This window comes from Tetrao urogallus, assembly GCF_951394365.1.
Source record: "Tetrao urogallus genome assembly, chromosome: 3".
NCBI classification, from domain to species: Eukaryota; Metazoa; Chordata; class Aves; order Galliformes; family Phasianidae; genus Tetrao; species Tetrao urogallus.
In genome coordinates, this window is record NC_136815.1 from 18,925,011 (window position 1) to 18,945,811 (window position 20,801).

General features: G+C 40.0%; 1 protein-coding gene across 21 annotated transcripts in view; it reads right to left on the reverse strand.

The window, feature by feature from the left end:
* Positions 1-8,936: 8,936 nt before the first annotated feature.
* The window catches only part of RIMS2 (regulating synaptic membrane exocytosis 2), a gene marked incomplete at both ends in the record, with an annotated part of 434,834 nt that continues 422,969 nt past the window's right edge, over positions 8,937-20,801 (reverse strand). For 20 of the 21 annotated variants that reach the window (XM_079533467.1, XM_079533463.1, XM_079533461.1 and 17 more), the window contains 5 exons: positions 8,937-9,155; positions 9,598-9,737; positions 11,197-11,298; positions 11,999-12,111; positions 12,995-13,136. In XM_079533467.1, the coding sequence (XP_079389593.1) occupies positions 8,937-9,155; positions 9,598-9,737; positions 11,197-11,298; positions 11,999-12,111; positions 12,995-13,136 (716 nt within the window). Of the gene's footprint in view, positions 9,156-9,597; positions 9,738-11,196; positions 11,299-11,998; positions 12,112-12,994; positions 13,191-20,801 lie in introns of all 21 variants that reach the window. The other variant, XM_079533451.1, reaches the window with a different exon arrangement.

Sequence of the window (20,801 nt, forward strand, 5' to 3'; positions counted from 1 at the left end):
TGTGTGCTTGTGTCTGATGCTTGGAGATCAGCTTCAGCCCTGAAACACAGGTAATTGCACCCATTCCATAGGGGCAGTTATTTTATCTAGGTCAATGAAAGCTCTTAACTGGAAAGCAAAGCAAAGCAAACACATAAAAATAAAACAACCAAAGAACAAACACTTGCATGTTGATTTATTCATTTTAACTATTGAAATGTTTATGGAAAAAAATGACAGGTGCTCAACTAGACTAGACCACACCTAGTCAAGGGATGGAGATATATGAATTAAGTCATTTAATAGGGTTTTTTTGTTTCTTTCTTTTAATTACAATTTTAATTTTTCCTTAGGCTTTGATTACTTTGCTTGGTTCATTCATATCATTCTTGTTGTGATTAATCAGTTTTGAGTCTTTTTTCTTTTTATGAACTTGTAAGAAAGACCAATTTAAGCAAGATAAATATTTGGCCAGAACAGCAGACTTCTGGGAAAGCTAAAAATGGCCATGGTCCTATTGCTTATTGCTCCTGAAGCAGCTCCTCAGCAAGCTGGTTAGTTCTTATCCCTCTGGTAGATGGCTGTGTGTGTGCACGTGTGTAGGATACATGTTATTGTTCTTTCTAGAACCCCCTCCAGCATCTACACCTCCCATCTGTTCTGTACTGGCAGCAAGCACTGTAGCTCTTCCACATCTCCCCAATATTTAATTTAACTCCATGTAATGCCTAGGTTCTCCTCAGGAAGGCAAGAAACAGCCCTCTTATGTTAAGGGCCAAAATCTCAGTTTTGTTCACAGTGTTACAGCAGCTTTTTGTTCCTGAAGTCTTGTTGAATTCAACCTTTATTCCTTAACAGTTCCTGCATTTAAGTATTTATTCATGGATTAAAAGAACAGGTTTAAATATCTGGCAAAACGTTCCCAAGGGGAGTTGAAACTAGATGATCTTTGAGGTCCTTTTCAATCCAGACCATTCTATGAGAGGGTGAGGGAGCACTTCGGTGGAGGAAGTAGTATCAGAGGGTAACTTTTTCCCTTCTTTACATTTTTGCCATCACTGCATTTAAATTGTCATTCAGGTATTGGAAGAGAGATTTTTCCCAGATGATTTCTGAGAGCAGTCAGTTTGGAATGAAATAATCAGTAATTCTTCTGCCTTTATGTCTTATCCAAAGGGCAGCACTGTAATTTCAGGAACTATTTGCGTGGTCTGCCTTAGTAGCTGAATTGCCTTGGGCCTCCTATGTAGCTGATGGTGAAAGGTGCTCGAAATGACTTTCCAGAGGATCTCAAATTAGAAATTCCCAGAGGGCCTGCTGTCTCTTTCCACTGAATACAATTAAATAGACTCTTAATTTTGGTCCTCTGAATTTCACCTAAATTAGATGCCTAAAGACAGCCTGAGTATCCATCTGAGGCTGTATGTGTGGCTAGCTGAACTGCATTGACACCCAGCTGTCACAATTAAGTTTGTTAATCAACACTGATTAGGAACATAAAGCTGATGAGGAGGAAGAGAGAAAGCTATATGCCAGATTATTCTGAATCTGTTACCAAAGGCATTTACTCACATTTTAAGTATAAATCAGACATGGATTAAATGTGGAAAGGTCATGCTGAGGCAGATTGGGCTTGCTCTCAGTTTGTGGATCATCTTGATGAAGGCAAAGATGGAAAACTTTGCCTGATCAGGTAAAAAAAAAAAAAAAAAAAAAAACAACAATTTCTACACAAAAATAAGTTTTTAGTTACGCAATTGCTTTACGGATATTGTGAATTTTACTGATACCTCATTATGTAAATTCAGAACAAGAAGTCCTGGGTTAGAAATGGACATACGTAACTCACAGAAATTAGCAGTCTTAAATGGGGATTGTATGGGAACTGCTGAATCACGGCCTGAACCTCTGATTGATCACCTGAGGTGAGCAATGAGTCAGCCATGGGAGCACAGGTGAAGGCAATTCACCTAGACACATTAAAAAGCTGACTACCAGTGGGGAATGATCTCTCCTGGGGATCTGCTTCTATGGAGTTTCATAGCAAGCCCAGGATATGGGTAAGCATTCTATCTATTCTCTCTTGGTATAATAACTGCTTAGCCAAACTCTCTGGTATATTTCATAATTATAACATCTGTACATTCATTGATTATATAGGGATTATGATGTTCATTTTCTTAGAATCATCATAGTTATAGAATGGGCTGGGTTCAAAAGAGCCTCAAAGATCATTTGGTTTCAACTGCCCTGCTATGTGCAGGGCCACCAACCACCAGACCAGGCTGCCTAGAGCCACATCCAGCTTGGCCTTGAATGCCTCTGGGGATGGGGCATCCACAGCCTCCTTGGGCAACCTGTTCCAGTGCGTCACCGCCCTCTCTTTGAAAAACTTTCTCCTAGTATCTAACCTAAACCTCCCCTGTTTCAGTTTAAAACCATCCCCCCTTGTCCTGTCACCATCCACCCTTGTAAACAGCTATTCCCCCTCCTGTTTATAAACTCCCTTCAAGTGTTCTAAGGCCACAATGAAGTCTCCCTAAAATCTTCTCTTCTCCAAGCTAAATAAGCCCAGTTCCCTCAACTTTTCTTCGCAGGAGAGATGCTCCAGCCCTCTGACCATCTTTCTTTTTGCATCCTACTGAAACTTTCAGAACTGAGAGCTGTGCCAACAGGGCTTTTACTGGCCTGAATTTGCTGGCAGGAATGTCACCTCTATATCTTCACTCAGCATGTCCATCCTAGCACCTGGCTTGTGTTTTGGGAACAGATTAGAGTCTTGGTTTTCAGCTGATTTGGTGGCTTGGCCTTCATGTAACGCAAATGTTTCTTGGCTTATTCTGAGAGCTGCTTTTCCTAACTCCAGTTGTGTTCCTACAGCCACATATATGTACTGCATCAATACATATATGAAAACTTCTTTTATCCAGCTTTTGCCTTTGCTAGTGAGGAGTAAAGTTAACTATGTAGTAGTGCCGTAGTACTCCAGGGCCACTCCTAGCAAGCCAGAGCTGCTGCCCTTCAGGCAGTTGTGCATGGACATCTCAAGCACTGTGGAGGACAGGGTTCATTTGTGCATATGGCGCTGTAAATACCCGCATTGATGCCTGAGGCAGATGGCTGCCAAGGCTTCTGCAAGCCCAAGTTAGCAGATCTGAGAGTAAGCAGACCTTAAAGCCAGAATGTCAAAACAGAGAAAATTATATCTCAGAAGCTGGTATGGAATCAGAATATGGACTGCAAAATTCTTACATAAAGAAAATCTTTGTCTTTGGGTCATTGACAGTGTGTGATAGGCCATAAGAAAAAACTTGAAACATCTCCAGGCTTATTTATGCAGTTGCTTCCAAGCAGCAGCACTCTCAGTGCTCTGGTCCCTGGGAGGTGGGGCCTGTGATAATTGGCTCTTCCCCATCTTCAGGGCAGCTGCCTGCCACTATTCAGAAGTGTTGCAGCTGAATGCTAATTAACCAGACACAAGCCAGGGGATCAATAAAATATCTTTCCCATTGTTATACTGATATTTTCACAATCATATTTTATCCCTCAGTCTTCCCTAAATCTGCTTTTTATTCTCTTCAAGAGGGTAGTAATTTTGGTATCAATTCTTACTCAAACTGGGTTGACATTCACTGGCAAGCATAATTCTGGCCTTTTTCTTCATATGTTGGATGCTCTATTCACATAGCAGGATGGTTTGCTGAGTTTTGACCTAGTAAGTGTTGGCATTTTGTTTTGTTTTCACTTCAGTGAGTGCTGTTACTTTCAGATGAAGATCATCTCTAAACCACTAATTGTTCTCTAACCACAACTGCAGTTAGAGAGGACTGACTAACACCTCTCACACCAGCCACTCTAACAACTCTTGGAGAAACAGTCCATCCCAGAGGAACAGCCTACTGGTACCAATCCCACTTCCACTGCTGAGATATCCTAAACATCTACGTATATAAATCTAATAGCATCCAGCACCATCTATCCATTTTGTTTTTGTGCCAACAGTTCAACATTGGATGATCACAGTGCATTTTGGATGGTACTTAAACTTACTGATTGCAGGAGTGGTCATGGAGGGCAGGCACTCGATGGTATTTTCTTCTGTTCTGTTTCATGCACTTTCTGCTGAGTTATAATGCTCTTTTGTTTCTGTATGACATCATGTCAAATACAGAATTTCTCAGGTTGGAAAAGGCCTTCAAGATCATCAAGTCCAACTGCAATATATTTTGGGTGTTCATGCCCTATGGTTCTATGGTTTAATTACTCATTGTGGGCTCCTCTTCCTTGCTGGGCCTGGGCTGAGCAGTGACCTGGCAGTGCAGTGCGTCAGTTCCAAAAAATTGATTCCCAACTATTTCCTTCCTCATCTGTAACTGACTGCCTGCTGCCCTCAGACCTGATAATTCCATAGGCAGTTCAGATAGAGCTTGCTAATGAAGGACTACTGAGTCTTTGCTCTTATTTCTGGCTGTCAAGACTGGTCCGCTTCTCTTAAGTCTAACTGCTGCAAAATTAGCCATTCTGCTCAGGGAAGTAATTGCTCTTTCTGCCTGTGCTGTCAATGGGAAGAGGGGGAGAGAAATTGATCTCCCCAGAGCTGTTCATTCCATTCTAAATGAGATATCTAAAATAGGCAGGTATGAAGCCAATAATTCCAGAAAGCTGATTTCTCTTTGGTCGTAGTAGCACAAAGCTTTATTTATTTATTTATTGCTAGCTAGAGCCAGCTTCCATGAATCTGCCCTGAAAGTGAGCCATTTTTGTCTGGGAAAATGTGCATCGTCTTTGTCCCATTGCAGTTCATTTTTGATAAAGGCTCATTGTAGATGCTTACCAAGGAGGGAGCAGAGAGGTTAGGCACACTTGGAAGATTATCTGGGACCTCTAACTCTGTATCTGCCTTTTGCTGCCTGAGTGACAGCGAGGGAAGTCTTAATCTGAGGTAGGAGCTGAAGGAACAAATGTGACCTGCTCCAGCCTTCCCTCATGGAATTACTTAACTTTGTGAGAAAGCTGTGAAAACCAATACTTTACTAACTTTTGTGTCATGATTAAACTTCGGTAGACAACCTTCTATGTAAGAATGTTTATACTTTAATCTTACACAGTTATTGAATGTCTGATAGCAGTAGGCAGCCTTGGGAACTGTGTAGGCATGTTGGTCAGCATGTGGTGGCCCCACACACCTTGCAAGCCTTGAAGACCTGCAGTGAAGGCATGGAAGCAGAAAAGTGCTACACTCCTATGGCGTCAGTGTTTGACTACACTTTTCACTGTACTTTCACTGTTTTTCTGAGGAAAAACAGCATGGATCCATCATCTGAGCCAACCTTTGGAAGCCATGAGCAAAGCCCCTCACAGGACTGCACAGAAGAAAAAGATCTATAGCTTTGCTTTGTTTGAAATGTTGATGGGGATGGTGGCAATGTTTTGGTGGCAAGAATAAAAAGGGCAACAGACAGAAAGTGGAACGTGGGGAGTTTCATACTAACACCAGGAGGAACTTCATTTTCAAAGTGATGGAGCACTGGAACAGGCTGTCCAGAGAGACTGCAGAGTCTCCTTCTCTAGAGAGAAGACTATATTCAAGACTGGTCACTTTCCTGGGCAACCTGCTGCAGGGAACTGCAGTAGTAGGGGTTGGCCTCCCTGATCTCTAGAGGTCCCTTTTACCCCTACAACTCTGTGATTCTGTGAAATTAAGTGGAGGAGTTCATGAGAGAAACAGCAAGCCACATCATGGAATTGTCTCAGATAAGTAAAGGACCTGTTAAGGGAAAAAAAAAAAAAATAGTATACTGCAGAAGGTTTTGGCCTGTATGTGCCCAAGAGTCTCCAAGGCGCATGTCCCAGCTCAAAGGCCGTGCTTGAGTCCCAGCAAACACTGTCTGTGCTGACACTGCCTGACAGAGAGAAAAGCCACCATCCCCACCTCCATCCTGGCCAGACTAGAGCCACCCACACACAGCAGCCATCTTGCCTAGCTGTAGATGTGTTTACAACATCCCAAGTGGCCTCCTGGATTGCAACCACCCCACTTCCAGGCTGGAAATTACCCACATGGTGCAGCCACTCACAAATGGGACAGTCCCAGCCTTCAGCATCTTGGTGACAATGAAGTCTGAGCATGCCTTGCAGCCAAGGTCTGCCAGGTCATGGGGTTGTGCAGGTCGTGGGGTCTGATTGCTTATGGGTGTCACAGGGAGAAAAGAACCAAAGTGCTGCACGCAAGTTCTGTAAAGAAAATGTTTTATTTAAAGTGTTGAATACCATCACCAGAATGAGTTCGATTTACATTAGTTGGTGTTCATTACAGGCCCTAATCTGCCCTTTTTTTTTTTCCCCCGACTGTAATTCCTTTTAACTTTTTAAAACATGTATGTACAAGACAGCAGTGATCACTGAAATAGTGCTATTTACATGACTAAACCATAAGTAGAGTTGCAGACGTGTGAAAATTAAAAAAAATACATTAATTTTATTTTTTTAAATAAATACTGCATAATGACAAGTATGTACAAACCTTCCATGCATCGTGTCCTTGATTTTAAAATTGGAAATAATTTGTATAGGACAATGAACACAGCAATGTGTGCGCACATCTCACAGTATCAGGAAAATGGTTATGTATTTTTCTTTTACCCTAGGGAATATTGTAGACTGCATGTTGATAGCATTTATTTGCTGCTGGTAGACAGGTGTCTAAATTATTTCAATAAATATAATTTTACCAGTCTGTTCATTAACTTAACAGTGATCCATTATATAAACTCTGAAGACAAGACACAATCTCGACTTACATGATATTGCACAAAGTAAAAGGCAATTTAAGTGATACTATTATTACTTTTGCCCTCTAATGAGGCATGTACAATTTCTCAATGGGAAACACGAATAGATTTTCAAATAAAATCAGAATAATTCTGTGTGGCCTGAAAGGTAAATGCAATGTGTATTTCAAAAATTATTGCAAGGTTTCAGTATTAAACCTTAAGTAGGTAATAAAGGCATACAAAGACCCAGGAAAAAAAGGGAGGTTTTATTATTAAATGTTTGCCAGTTACATTCCCTTTAAATCATGTAATTTAGTGAGAAGCTTGAACTCGCAGCACCACCCAATGGCAGTTACTGTCTGCTACAAAAAACAGGATTTTGGAGATCTGTTGACTGCAATGACGGTTCTGGTAATGGTGTCAAATAACTGCCTGAGAGGTACCCATAAGCTTTCTTTAAGGCTATTGACGAACCAAAGACTGACATTTTCAGACTGATATTACCTAATTATCTCTTTGCCAACACAAATGTAGTTTATGAAAACTGAACATTACAGCAGAACTGTAAGAACTAGTAATCTTTGCTGCTTTTATAATCTCAAGATTGTAGCAATTAATTTGGTTTAGTGCAAATAAAACTGTTTAAATTTATCTCCTAAAAATCAATGATTTACTTCATTTTTCCTCTTTCCAAAACCTTCAAGAAATGATACTTCAACCCTTGAATGAATGATGCTGGTGCTGAAAATAAATTTATTGAAGACATCTTACAATGGCCACATGAATCCAGTATTTTGTTGTAGAATTCAATTAGAAGGTGAGAAAAAATGAAAATAAGTTACCATGCACTGTACAATAAATTGCAAAAAGTTCAAATATCTTTTTTTTTATCAAATACATGCTGAATTACATTAATGTACTCCCAAGCCATGTTGCAAAATCCTTTTCAACATGCTTGAAAAAAAAAAAAAAAGTTCTTAAACAATATTTTTCTCAAAGAATTCAGAAATGCAGAACAACCTGCAATCCTCAAACCAAATATGGGGCATAAGAGAGTAATAAGTCAAAAGGTAGCCATTTTAGAATATGATGATCATCGTGGGAGGTGGAGGGGGAAAAGAGTGAAAGGAAGAAGGGAGACTGGAAGGAGAGAAAGGAGGAGGTAAAAGAAGTGTACAATTTGCACATTATGTTGAACTTTACAAGGCTTGTACCTTTTACATTTAAATAAATTTAGTATATTACACTTATTTCTTGTCACATAAACAGAATTTTAAATATTTGCTAGAAATTATTTTTTATTTTTAATATACGTCTGCAAAAATACAGACCATGACTGGTTTAAAGAATGATAAACGTGGTGTGTCTTTGTATCACCCTGTTGCATTCTCTTCCCTTTAAAACCATGCACTAGTGAAATTTATTTTTAAAAATAATATAAACTGTTGAAAATGGCTGATTTATTCTTTTGATTTTTTTTTGCAAGTTGCAGCCCCAAGAAAATAATTTAAGTGTTCAGCTAAATCTGTGTCCATGCAAAAAAGTTTCTTTAATTTCGTACAGTACAGTATATCCACAGAATTTTATTTTTCAGAGTCCATCATATCTGGGGTTTCACTGTATCTATAACTGGATGTTTGAAGCCTGCCACTTTAAGTCTTGAACCTTTCTGGTGTGAAGAGTTTTCAGATCTCAAGTAACTGTTTCAAATGACAGCTGACTTTTCCAGCATCCTTTACATTCTTCTTTTCTTCTATTGTCTGCAATTTCACCAACTTGTAACATGGCTTCATGGGAGGTTAACTCCATTTCTGTGGCATAACCAAGCTTTAGGAGGGGAGGGCAGATAAAGAAACAGGAGCAACAAAATAGATATGCCATTGAAAAGGACTTTTGTTGCATGAAACAGATTGATTCTTTTAGTTTAGTCCATGGCTTCAGATTGGACCAAAACTGAGTGTCCCTGAACTCCAAACCTATCAGTTCTTCATGACTTCAGTCCTTCACCTGAGGGCCTTCTGTAGGGCACAATGTGTGCAACTTCCTTGAGAACACAGGATCGCGTTGTAGCCCTAGAAACAGGCTCAGAAGACACAACATTAAGCATGCAGTGTTACCAGGGTTTGCGACCTGTAATTTATTTTTTTTGTAACGCTGGTTGCTATGACAACAGTTTCACAGCTGCTATGAGCGAGCATACGAAGGTCCTGTTGAACTTTCAAGAGATGACTGGGAAGCTCTTCTGGTGAGAGGAGCTAAAGTTGGGTCTACTAGGGAAGAAGGGGGGAAGAGTTTGAACCACCCAATCACCATGTTGGACAGGTCCAGTTCATCCAAAAGTATCTGCGCCACTCCCATAAAGGATTTGTGATCCATACGTCCATAGTCTCCCCAAACAATTATCTGTTAGCAAAGGAAATACACAAAAACAGAAATAAATCAGTGACAATGACAAGAACTTATTTGATTCTTCAAGTGCCTCCTTTTATTTAATTATATATAGTAAGGATGGAACTATTCCACTTATGATACAGGTTAGTTCAGCATATATTACCAAGATACAGGGCAGAAATGGGCTGGGAAGTAACTGAGTAGTTATCCGTAATACCAAAAAAGCCCAGTGAGATAAGAAGCACAGATAGTATAGGCAAAATAATCTATAGCTAACTTTTTCCTAGCATTTTCTACTTGCTAATCATCAGTAAGTGTTACTGTGGTATTTCTGTACTCAACAAGGCTTTGAAACAGTAAAACTTGCCAAATGAAGCATGAAAGATTTTTGTAAATTTCTCAGTGAGAACTGAACAAGAGATGTTCTCAGTTTAAGAATAGCAATGCAAATTACCTGTAAAACTTTTCCCTGGGGACTTTCTTCAAATGATAGAAGTTGCTGATAAAGCGGTTCCAGCGTTTTTCTTGCTACCTTTGTTTTCTTTTTGGCTATGCAGACTCCATTTTCTAATAGATACACCTTTACATACGGTGCTGAGAAGGAAAGAAAAGATTTTTGCATTATAGCTGCAATATTCTTTCACTGTATGCTAAATTTTACCTTTTACTGGATATGTAACTTGTTTGAACAAATCTCCACAAGCAAAAGTAAAATTTATTAACATGCAAAGAATCTCTGCATTTTCTTTATTTTTTCCTTGTATCATTTTTTTCTTTACTTCTTTTCATATGTCCTTTTTTGCAACAAAACAGTTCAGATTTTGACCTGGAAAAATCAGATATTCATAGAATCATAGTCTTAGAATGGTTTAGGTTGGAAGGGACCTTAAAGATCACCTAGTCTCAACCCACTGCTATAGGCAGGGACATCTCCCTCTAGACCAGTTTGCTTGAAGCCCCATCCAGCCTGCCGTTGAATGCTTCCAAGGAGGGGGCATCCACAACCCCTTGGGCAACCTGTATTCCTATATATGACTGTACAGTGTGCAAAATAGGTCTGTTAAGTAAATGAATGACTTGCACTGACTTCAGTGAAATTTGGATCAATGCTCCAAATTGTTAATAATTTAAATAATCTACAAAGTGAAAATTAGAGAAGAAAAGACTCTGACACAATTTTTATTTTAGCAGAAAAGCTCACTAAAAATATCAGCCTATTGTCCTTTTCACAGAATGTCACAGAACATGAGATTATAAAATAAGGAGTAAGTATCACCTAGTGGTCTACTTTTCAGAATAGGTACCTATTCCACACATCTTGTTGATTCCCCCTTCATCTCCAAGATTGTTATATCACCTCTTCAGTGTACACCTTATTTCCAGAGAACCACAGAATGGTTTGGTTTGGAAAAGACCTTAAAGAACACCTAGTTTCAACCTCTCTGCCACAGGCAGGACACCTTCCATCAGATCAGGTTGCACAAAGCCCCAGTTCTGACCTAGAACACTTCCAGGGAGGGGGCATCCACACCTCTGGGCAATCTATGCCAGTGCCTCACCATTCTCTAAATAAAAATTTTTTTCCCTATATCTAATCTAAAAAGAGAACGCTCTTTTAGTTTACAGTCATTGCTCCTTATCCTGTCACTACATTACCTTATCCTGTCCTTATCCTGTCTTTTTCACATAGTGAAAAAGAGTCTCATTCCAGTTGTCTTTAGGTCCCCTTTAGGTACTGGAATTCTGTCTAATTCCCAAGAATGCATTTGCAATTACTCAAATACTTTTGTGTCTTCTGGTAGCAGAGAACAGCCTATTTTTTTTTTCTCCTGAAGTACTGCTGAAAATTATTTTTGTATGCACTCCATGCTTTTATACCATTTCAGTATATTTCTCTATTTCAATGAACAGTATTGTAATTTATTGACACATGAGTTTGCTAAAAAAAAGTCACCAAAATTGAATTGTAAAGCCTCAGAAGTTGGAAAGTTTTTTTGAATTCTCTTTTTTTCAGTAGAACTCCACGCATGGTGCCAAGATTTTTCTTCCTTACCTGGCAGTGTCTTTGAACCTGGTTTTACAACAAGGCCACGGGCTCGGATAATTTCTACTTCCAATTGTCCTTTCTTGTCCATCATTCCTACCTGGATATCTCCTAGAAAGCAAACAAAGAAAGAAATTCTAGAATGAGTATTTGACAACTTCTCTTTTCTGAATTCCACCAGTAAGTACAATCCAGATTTGAATACTACTTGGTAATTTAATACCTATTCTCTTCACTGCTACTTATGCAATAAAACAATGAAAGAGCCCTGCAATAACATCTCACCTCCCTTTTCTGTTGCTCTCACTACTTCAAATTACATTCTTTTTTAAGAATTTCAGAGACATGAAGGCAGCAAGGGTATTAGTACAAAGCAGCTCTGTAAAACTGCATAGAACCATTTCACTCTTGCTCTAGTTTACGAAAAGGTATGAAAAACTACTTCTGAATGTATAGAATCTGTGGGCATGACAATAACAACTACTTTGCACCTAAATCCGTATTTTTGTTCAATACTACTCAAGTAATTAAAAGAAAGAATAGGTCTCATAGCCACATTTCAAAAATGGAATACTGAAGAAGAACAGATAAAGGATTGAATTTTTCAAGGCATCTTTCTACTTTTGAGTATCTTTACGAAAATCCACAACTATGTTCTACTTTGGCTCAGGATATAATTCTTAACTATAGACTTAACTAAGTTGTTAAAAATCACAAGGAAAATCCTTGTTTTAAGAATTAGAATCTATTTAATTTCTATGTTCTAATTACCAGACTCAGTATATCACCTTTATAGGACACAAATGCTTACCCATTGATGGTGTTGCCAAGGTCTGTCGCCCTACAAGCTGGGCAGGACCAAGCCCATCCAGAAAGTCACTGAACTGGCTGTCTGCAGCCAACCTCACACCAGGGAAAATCAAACTGAAAAAAATATTGGAAAAAAAAACAGTAAATACTCTTGAACTTGCCTTTTGTTTTGGTTAGCTTTCTAGATTTTTGTCTTTATCATTCATATCTTTGGTAACACTGCTTACAATCTGATCAGCAACTGCTTGAGAAAACAGTAATTTTCTACGTGACCAATTAAAAGAAAAATACAAAAGACTAATGAGATTTGTAATGACCAATCATAAATGAATGTCCATCTCAAGTGCATACAGTGCAGCAACTCAAACCAGTACCAGTTTAACAATATACCAGTAAAGGTCTATTGTTCAGTGCTGTGAATACCAGTAAAAAAGATCTATCCACAACAAGACTGTTCTGGGCAGAGCCTTGGACCTGCCATTCAGTGGTCTTTAACTTGGGCTTCTATGAAAACCATGACACAGGACAATTAAAACATATGACAGCCTCACATGTCTGCTCACATCCATTACTCAGGATTAATTAGCAGAATCTTTGAGAAATTCTTTATTCCAGTGAATGGGACCTGGAAATGTTCACTCTAGAAATTCTTGGCTTTGCAGAACAGAGGAGGCACTCTTGAAGGCAGAAGCTTTCAGAAGAGAAATTAATTTTCCTGTGTTTAACCCACAGCACTGCATACACTGCACTGTGTGTCTCTGACCCACCAAGTGTCTTTGATGGAGCTGCAGAAACATTCCTCACACTGCCCTTATGAATCATGGAAGGCTCTCTTGGTCACGAGAAGAAACTTAGGGCTTGGTCTCCATGCAGCCCACCAATGACACAAGCCTGTGGGAAAGATTCTGACTCAACAGGACCTACAGCATTCACCTCACTTTCATCTATCAGCACTGCAGAGAAATGTCAGGTGACCACAGCAATGGCTGCAGCTTACTTTCCCTCGGAGCTGTAGCTGTTCATGCTCCCATCCGTCGACTCCCGGCTGGCCTGGCGGGTCATCCAGTTTCTCATCTCCACAGCCAGCCCTGTCTCAGTGCTCCTCTGGACGGTGCTCCGCAGCTTTTTGCCCCCCGCCTCTGCAGAGACAAAAGAGACATCTCCATCACACCGTGGCCACCTGCACATCTCTGCTATGGCCAGAGACCAGCCACTCCATGCTGCAGAAACAGTCGATGCCAGATTGCTGACCTGCACTGAACCTTCCGCTTAAAACACATCAGTATTTTAGTAACAGGTGAGCAGTCGGAACACTCAGCATAAGTGCCTTTTAAAGTACCTTTGTTTTGTCACCAGCAGCTTTTCAAGGCAGACAGCATACACAAAACCCAAGTCTAGCTGAGGAGGTAACCAGATTTACAGTAGCCATAATCTAGTCAGTTTAGGATATGTTTTCTCTTAGTGATTCGATTAGAATGCTGCCATTATGTCAAAACATGCAGTGTCTGAGGAACATTCTAATCCAGCTGAATTATTTTGTTTAAAAGCATTGGTCATTATCTGCTTAATCAAATTACAGACACAATTATCCATTAGTGAGGATACAGTAAACAACAAATCAAAGATCCTTCCCATTCTTTATTATGTATTCCCAATCTTCTCCTTCCACTTGCTGCTTTAATTTAGCATCAAAAAAGACAGCAGCGTAGTCTGAAACTATTTCCACCTCCTAGTGTCACATTTGCATCTGCTTTGCACAGCTTAATCTTAGTTGTAAACCCAGCACACTGACTGATAGCCCACATCCTCAGGAGGAGCTCTGAACACTGGGGCTGGCTTAGGTAAGAGGACATACTGCAAGAGGAAAGGGCTGTAGACTTCAGCAGTCCCACTTGGTGTCATTCTGTCCTACAGACTGCAGTGTGGGTTGAGGTATTCAACAACCGTATCCCAGCCCATCCAGTAAGGAGGGATACAGATTGGATAAAGAACATGGGAATTGCAGTGAGATGGGAAACAGATACCCCAAACATCTTGAAAACCCACTGCCCCTTGTCAAAAAATGGGACACACTTCAATATTTATCAATAATGAAACATTTCTATATAAGTATTATGAAAGGCTAATTCGTGCCTTGTTGTCACATTGCTCATTAAAAGACTTCTACACATTCCTTAAAATGCTGGGGCCTCCAGTACAAAAAAGATGCAGAGCTCTTGGAATGAGTCCAGATGATCAGAGGTCTGGAGCACCTCTCCTATGATGAAAGGATGAGGGAACTGAGCTTGTTTAGCTTGGAGAAGAGAAGATTTAAGGGAGACTTCATTGTGGCCTTCCAATACTTGAAGGGAGCTTATAAACAGGAGGGGAAATGGCTGTTTACAAGGGTGGATAGTGACAGGACAAGGGGGAATGGTTTTAAACTGAGACAGGGGAGGTTTAGGTTAGATACTAGGAGGAAGTTTTTCACACAGAGGGCAGTGACACACTGGAACAGGTTGCTCAAGGAGGTTATGGATGCCCCATTCCTGGAGGCATTCAAGGCCAGGCTAGATGTGGCTCTGGGCAGCCTGGTCTGGTGGTTGGTGATCCTGCACATAGCAGGGGGTTGAAACCAGATGATCTTTGTGGTCCTTTTCAACCCAGGCCATTCTATGATTCTGTGATTCTATGATGACTTTTAATCAGTACATGTATATAACAACAAAAACTCTAATTTTACTCTAGATCTTCAGCTACCTTCATACCTAACAGAGTGAAATCATTTTTATTTCTTCTACTATGTCACAACTAATTCTGAAAATGCCATTATCTGAAACAATGAATACAAATAAAAAGACACAAAGCTAACATGGCATATGGAATATAAAGGGCAGAAATCAACAATTGGGTTGTAGTGTTCCAAGTGTCTACTGCTCCAATTTTTTTATTAAACTAATGAAAGCTGACAGCTGACTTCCAACACTGTTCCAGTGTTGATCTAAAATCCAATCATTCAGGTCAAAGAAACACTGCCACAAACTGCCTGAAAAATTTTTTACCACTGTCTTGTAGAGAAGGTACATTAAATTTCAGTTACATGTGAAAGAGACACAGCTCCTGAAGCCCCATGCTTTTTTTCATTAAAGTATTGTTACAGGATGTTAGCCTTCCATTGTAGGATGGCTTAGCATTCATTTTTGTTCAGTCCTGTTGAACAGTGGCCATTTTCATTTCATTATTGTAGATGTGAATTATACAAATTTAATGGAATGACTCCATCTTACATGATTCGTCAACTTTTCCTATCATCTCTCACAGATTTGGGCGTTTGGGATCAATAAGAATTTGACTACATGATATATACAGTAGCCTTCACTAATTAGCAAGGCAGAATTTTTTTCTGAATTTGAATGAAAATTTTGCATGCCTTCACCCTAGCAAAATATTCACAGAAAAAAATCAACACAAAAGTTGCGTATCAATTTACTGAGAAATTAGGGCACAACTACTGCAATTCAAGTCACAGTGACACGTGTTTCACCAGCTGTTGTTAGCAACCCTCTGATCCAGCGTTCCTTTCCCACATTATTTTAACTGAAATAAGTACTCTGGTTCACAGAAAAACAAGCCAACAGCTGATAAGGCACAACTTGTTTACAGCCTGAAATTGAATGTGCACTGTAGATCAAATTTAGTATAAATGCAGGTGGTACGCAGGAATTATTTCGACTCTAATACTGAACTGAAGGAAGACCAATATAAAACTATGTGACTATTTTCAAGCTTTCAGCAGAAAAAGGCATAGCTCTCTGATAGCGTCAAAAGAGAAAGATCTGACCTTTCAGCAGTAACACTCCTAATCATGATGTTGATGTTTCTTGAAATTAGAACTGAAGATTTTAACAGCAAAATGGCAACTAGGAACAGAAGTACAGAAGACAGACAGTATATTTAAAAGTTCTTCTTTTTCTTCTAATACAGATTATTTCACAAAACCAGTTCTGAAAACAAACGTGTGGTTCAATGAGCCCTACTGAGGTGATGCCATTCCCTAGTCAGATCAATAACATGGGGATGCATCTGCCACTGACAAAGAAGTAAACACGCAACTGGTGCCACTGTAAAGTGGCAGTCTGGATTTGTAAACATGAAGTATTTATACATACACATTCACTTCACACAGTTTTTAACACTTCCCCACCTCCTAAATGAAAGGATGCAGAAATAAGAGAATGAGTAGAGTATTTTGTTGCTAAGTATGCTGCTGACCACCTAAACTGAAAATAATTTTTCTCACAATTTACTCAACTCTGATGAAGAACACTGGAAATGTTCTCCAAATTAGTATAATCTAATAGCCCTAGAAAGAAGAAATTTCTCTTATGTCCTCATCAGCAAATATGGAATATATTATCTGAAAAACACTACCTCAGAATCTTATGGCCATATTGCAAGGAGTGGAATAAATTATGAGAAATAATTGTTCTGGCATTTATGAAAGCACATTCATTCCTACAGTTAATCACACTGGTAATTTAACTAATGTGGTTACTGCAAATAGACTCCACAGGCCACATTTTCTAAATGACATGTGGAATTATTCGCTCCCACAACTTGGAGTGCAAATCATTTGCAAATTAGGGATGTGACACTCCTGAAATGATCTTCCACATCAAATGGGGGCAAGTTGCAATCTGCAGTGAGCAGAACGGATCACCTTCTGTGAGCAGGGTTCTAGCCAGATGAAAAGTGTTGCCAGTGGGAGAAAGCACAAGGCCTCAGCTCGCTCTCAGCAAGCGCTGGATGCAGAGTGCTGGGAGAGGACACTGCTGGCCCTAGCTGATCCCAACTGGCTATGCTGGTCTCCATCAGGTATGGGATCTCCTTGCAGGACTTGCAGGGAGTATGGGGCAGCTATGGATTCAGAAACACTCCAGTGCCTGGGGGGCCACTTCCCACTGCGGCAAGAAGGCTGGATGAAATTGGTTCGGTATTTTCAGGTAAACTCAGAAGGAAGACTGAAGTGACCATTTTTCAAGAGTAAAAGAATCTGGAAAATTGCTCTGGGCATATTAAGAACAAGTTAAAAAAAAAGTCTATTTAGGAACAGTTGATCCTACCCAAGACTAGAGGACAGGGTAGCTGCTGAGTCCCATTCCACACACAGTTCTTGCACAGCCTGAGTCTTGTCTGCACTGAAGCAGGCATTTAGCTCTTGTTTAAGCACCATAGCTGACTGGTTTCTTTGCTTGCATCGCCCACAGACTCCAGATAGCCAACATGGAATTAGGATCTACTAATTTAAGCAGGATATGGGAAACCCAGATTCCACCATCGCCTTGATGTAAGTATTTGAGTCCATCCTACTGCTTCTCAAAAGCAGTGCTAACCACCAGCTCGTTAAGCATTCCGTTACAGTCATCCCAATGAAGTTTCTCCTCAGTATATGATGCAAGCAGCCCAAAGAACAGTGCCAGGAGTAGCAATAACCAGGGACTTTTCTTTTGCACTTTAAGTAAGAAGGGAGGATTTGTGCTTCTTCTTCCCGTGCATATCTGATTGTAAAACGCTGAGAAATTCAGACTGAGATGGCAATGGCCTGCTGTAGGAACCCAAAGCAGTGCTGCCCTCAGTATGGATGCACTTCAGAGTGGAAGCAGCCAGTTGGGCAAAGTCTGACACAGCCTAGGCTTAAACAGCCCGAGACTGCATAATGCTCCCAAAGTCCTATAGAAAATCCTGTCCTACAGCATGGGAGGAAGTAACTGCCAAAAGACAGAGCCTTGCAAATTCTGATCAGAAAAGACTTTTTAAATTTCTTGGGAACTATTGTTAGTTTTTCATTTTTAGTCAAAAAATACTTTTTCACTCTTGTCCTGTGCCTTTCTGTTTCCTCCTCTTGGCTCTGGTCACAATGGAAGCATGGGTAATTAAGATTAAGGTTAACAAGACAGTACCTAAGAAAAAGTGAAAGAAAGAGAGAACTGAATGAAATAATCAGCTGCAAAACTGCTGCTTGAGCTTCTGGTCAGTACTGCATGTAGAAGGTTCTGGGTTCCATTCTTGATGAATTCCCATATTTGGGACTCAAGAAGCAGCCACCATGAATCTCAGCTGTTTATGGGATAAAAAGTTTAGACCAGGTTGCAGCATCCTTTGCTGGTATTTTACTTCCCTTTCACAGCAAGACTGGTCACACTTTCAGTGTGGAACAGATGCCCCTGGCTTGCTGTGGCCAAATGATGTGAAGTCAGTTCGTCACACCCGGCTCCAAAGCAGTGCTGTTGTTTACGGCAGGCACCTACTCTTTATTTTCTCCCATATTTTAATGTTCAAAGTTATATTCTGCCACTTTAATTTTCCTGCTCTGTTCATGATCATTCTCCTGCTAGACTTAAGTGACCCTTCAGCAAATGTTTAAGAGCATCAGAAAATAAAAACTACTTTTGCCTGCATGGGGCACCAGTTTAAGCTTTTTAACAAAAGCTTTTGTAATATTTTTACAAGACTGAGGCGTTAACAAGAGCCATATTTACCATGTAGTGGCAATTACCTTAATGTTCCTAAAATTCCTGTATCCCCTGTATTATTATACAGAATCAATGGTGAGCATGCTGCATACAAAATGACCAAACTGGTGCCTCTGGCAGCTCTCAGCTTGTTTCCAATACCTGTGCTGGGTACTGCTCCTCGAGATCCTGGCTGTGCACGTACACAACCACAGCAGGGAGGTTTGCTGCTCAGCCATTCCCTTAACCAGGAATTACCTGAGAAGAGATCCCACACGCTGAGAGCCGTCTCAGGGAGCCTGCCTGGCAGCATGGAGGCACTGCTGGTGCTCCTGCCATTCTCAGGCACCTCCATTTCTCTGCTGGTTACTTGGCCCTGGCTATATAATAGCAAACCGGCTGTGCAGACTCTTGGTTGGCTCCTCTGGTTTATAGATGCTGAGTACAGATTTTGACTGCAACATTAACACGGCAGGGGATGTTTTTAAGTATAATACTTTACAGTACAAATCGAAGCAGCAAATTCCTGTTTCCATACGTTCCAACTTTCCTCAGTATTTCAGAAAAGATACTTCTATCCTCTGTTTCTTTTTGCACCTGCATATCCCTTGTACTGACATCAGAAACTGCAGCCTCCAGAGGGAAAATCTTTGGCTTTATCTTTTTACTTTCTAACTCAGTCCTTACAGCTTTCCAACTGAACTAATGACACATCCATGCATCTCATTAAAAGATATGACTCTTGTGTGATGGATATTTACCTAAGCACATTTGAAATGGAACAATCAAAACACTAAGCTTGCCCTTTTCAAATGATAACAATATAACCTTCTGATTTTACGTGCAAATAAAAGAAAATATTTCTAATATTTTTTTAATTGCCTACTTGGCTCATAAGGAGGTCAGGACAGCTCTATTAAGGTTATGTTTTGCTTTTTTTTTTGACTGCATGGCCAGGAAGAACAGCAAACACAACTGTACGTGACCACTTAGCCCTGCCCAGCACAGTTGCAGAAGTTTCTGTGTCTGTTTCTGTTAGGACCACAGCTTTTCCAAGTGTACTCAGAGGACCCACCAGCCAACAGCCTTTTACAACCGCTGGAAGACCAAACACAAAGACATGAAAATGGAAAACTCCGATGCCCCAAGAACCAAGTGACCTGAATGAACAGTATTTTAGGTACCCTCCCTTAGGCAGGTGATACGAGTGTTCTGGCAATTCAAACCTACCAGGTCTGACTTTGTGTGTGTTCTGGAAGTGCCAAAACAGAATGGTAGTATTTTTTATCCGCTTTGTACATCTTGTACAGTAATGGACATGACTACAAAAAGTGCAAAGCAGTGGGAAATCAACCTAATCCCTAAGCTATTAAAATTCTGAATAAGTAAACCAAGCAATTTTGTAGTATTACATTCTAATTTTACATAACATTTACATTAGGAATCACTACGTAGGTACACGACTTCACCACAAGAAATTATTAAACCCAGCCTTTGATTTTGCCAGTGACAAAGGATGAGTAAAAATAAACCATCAAAACTGCAGTTCCGAGTTACAACACCATTATGTTTACATGCACATGCAGTTTCCTGGATGATGAACATTCTTGGGCACTCACTGCAAACAGTTACTCCATGTAGTGCCAAGAGCACATTACAACTTCTGAAACAGTGAAGAGGGTTTCTATAATGAGAAGCTTATAAAAGCTTCTTAATTTTTATTTTATATGAATTGAGAGATATTTTCTAAACATGTAGTAATACTCGCAATGCCATTCTTTAACTCAATCCTTTTTATTTTTAGTACAGCAAGAGTCATTACATCCATTATCAGAAGGATCTGTGCAGCGTTTTTGAATGATGTACCAAGTGTGCTGAAACAATTCAACATGTTCTATTAGGACTTAATGAGATAGATGATGCCAAGTAGTTGGATGGCTACTGAGATTACACAAACTAGAAACAGATCTTTCTCCTAGCTTTGTCTAAGATGAGTAATGGTACATGCAAATATCATTATTTAAATAACCACAGTTCCCAGAACTCTGACATTTCACACTGTAATGACCCATTTCCAAACTACTGCTGTTAAACATTTAGCTCCAGAATTGCAAAGGTGGCAACCCAGCATGGCACTGCTCTGACTGCGCCATTGATCTTACCACTGAGAAATGGCAATTGCAGCATGTAGATGTAAGTCAGAAGGCTTTTTCAGGTTGATGGAAGTACCACCAGGGATGAGACCTGCTGTACACTGTACTTTTGTGGCTGCTGCTGCAGCCATGCCTGAGCCATCTGTCAGCTGTTCAGGTA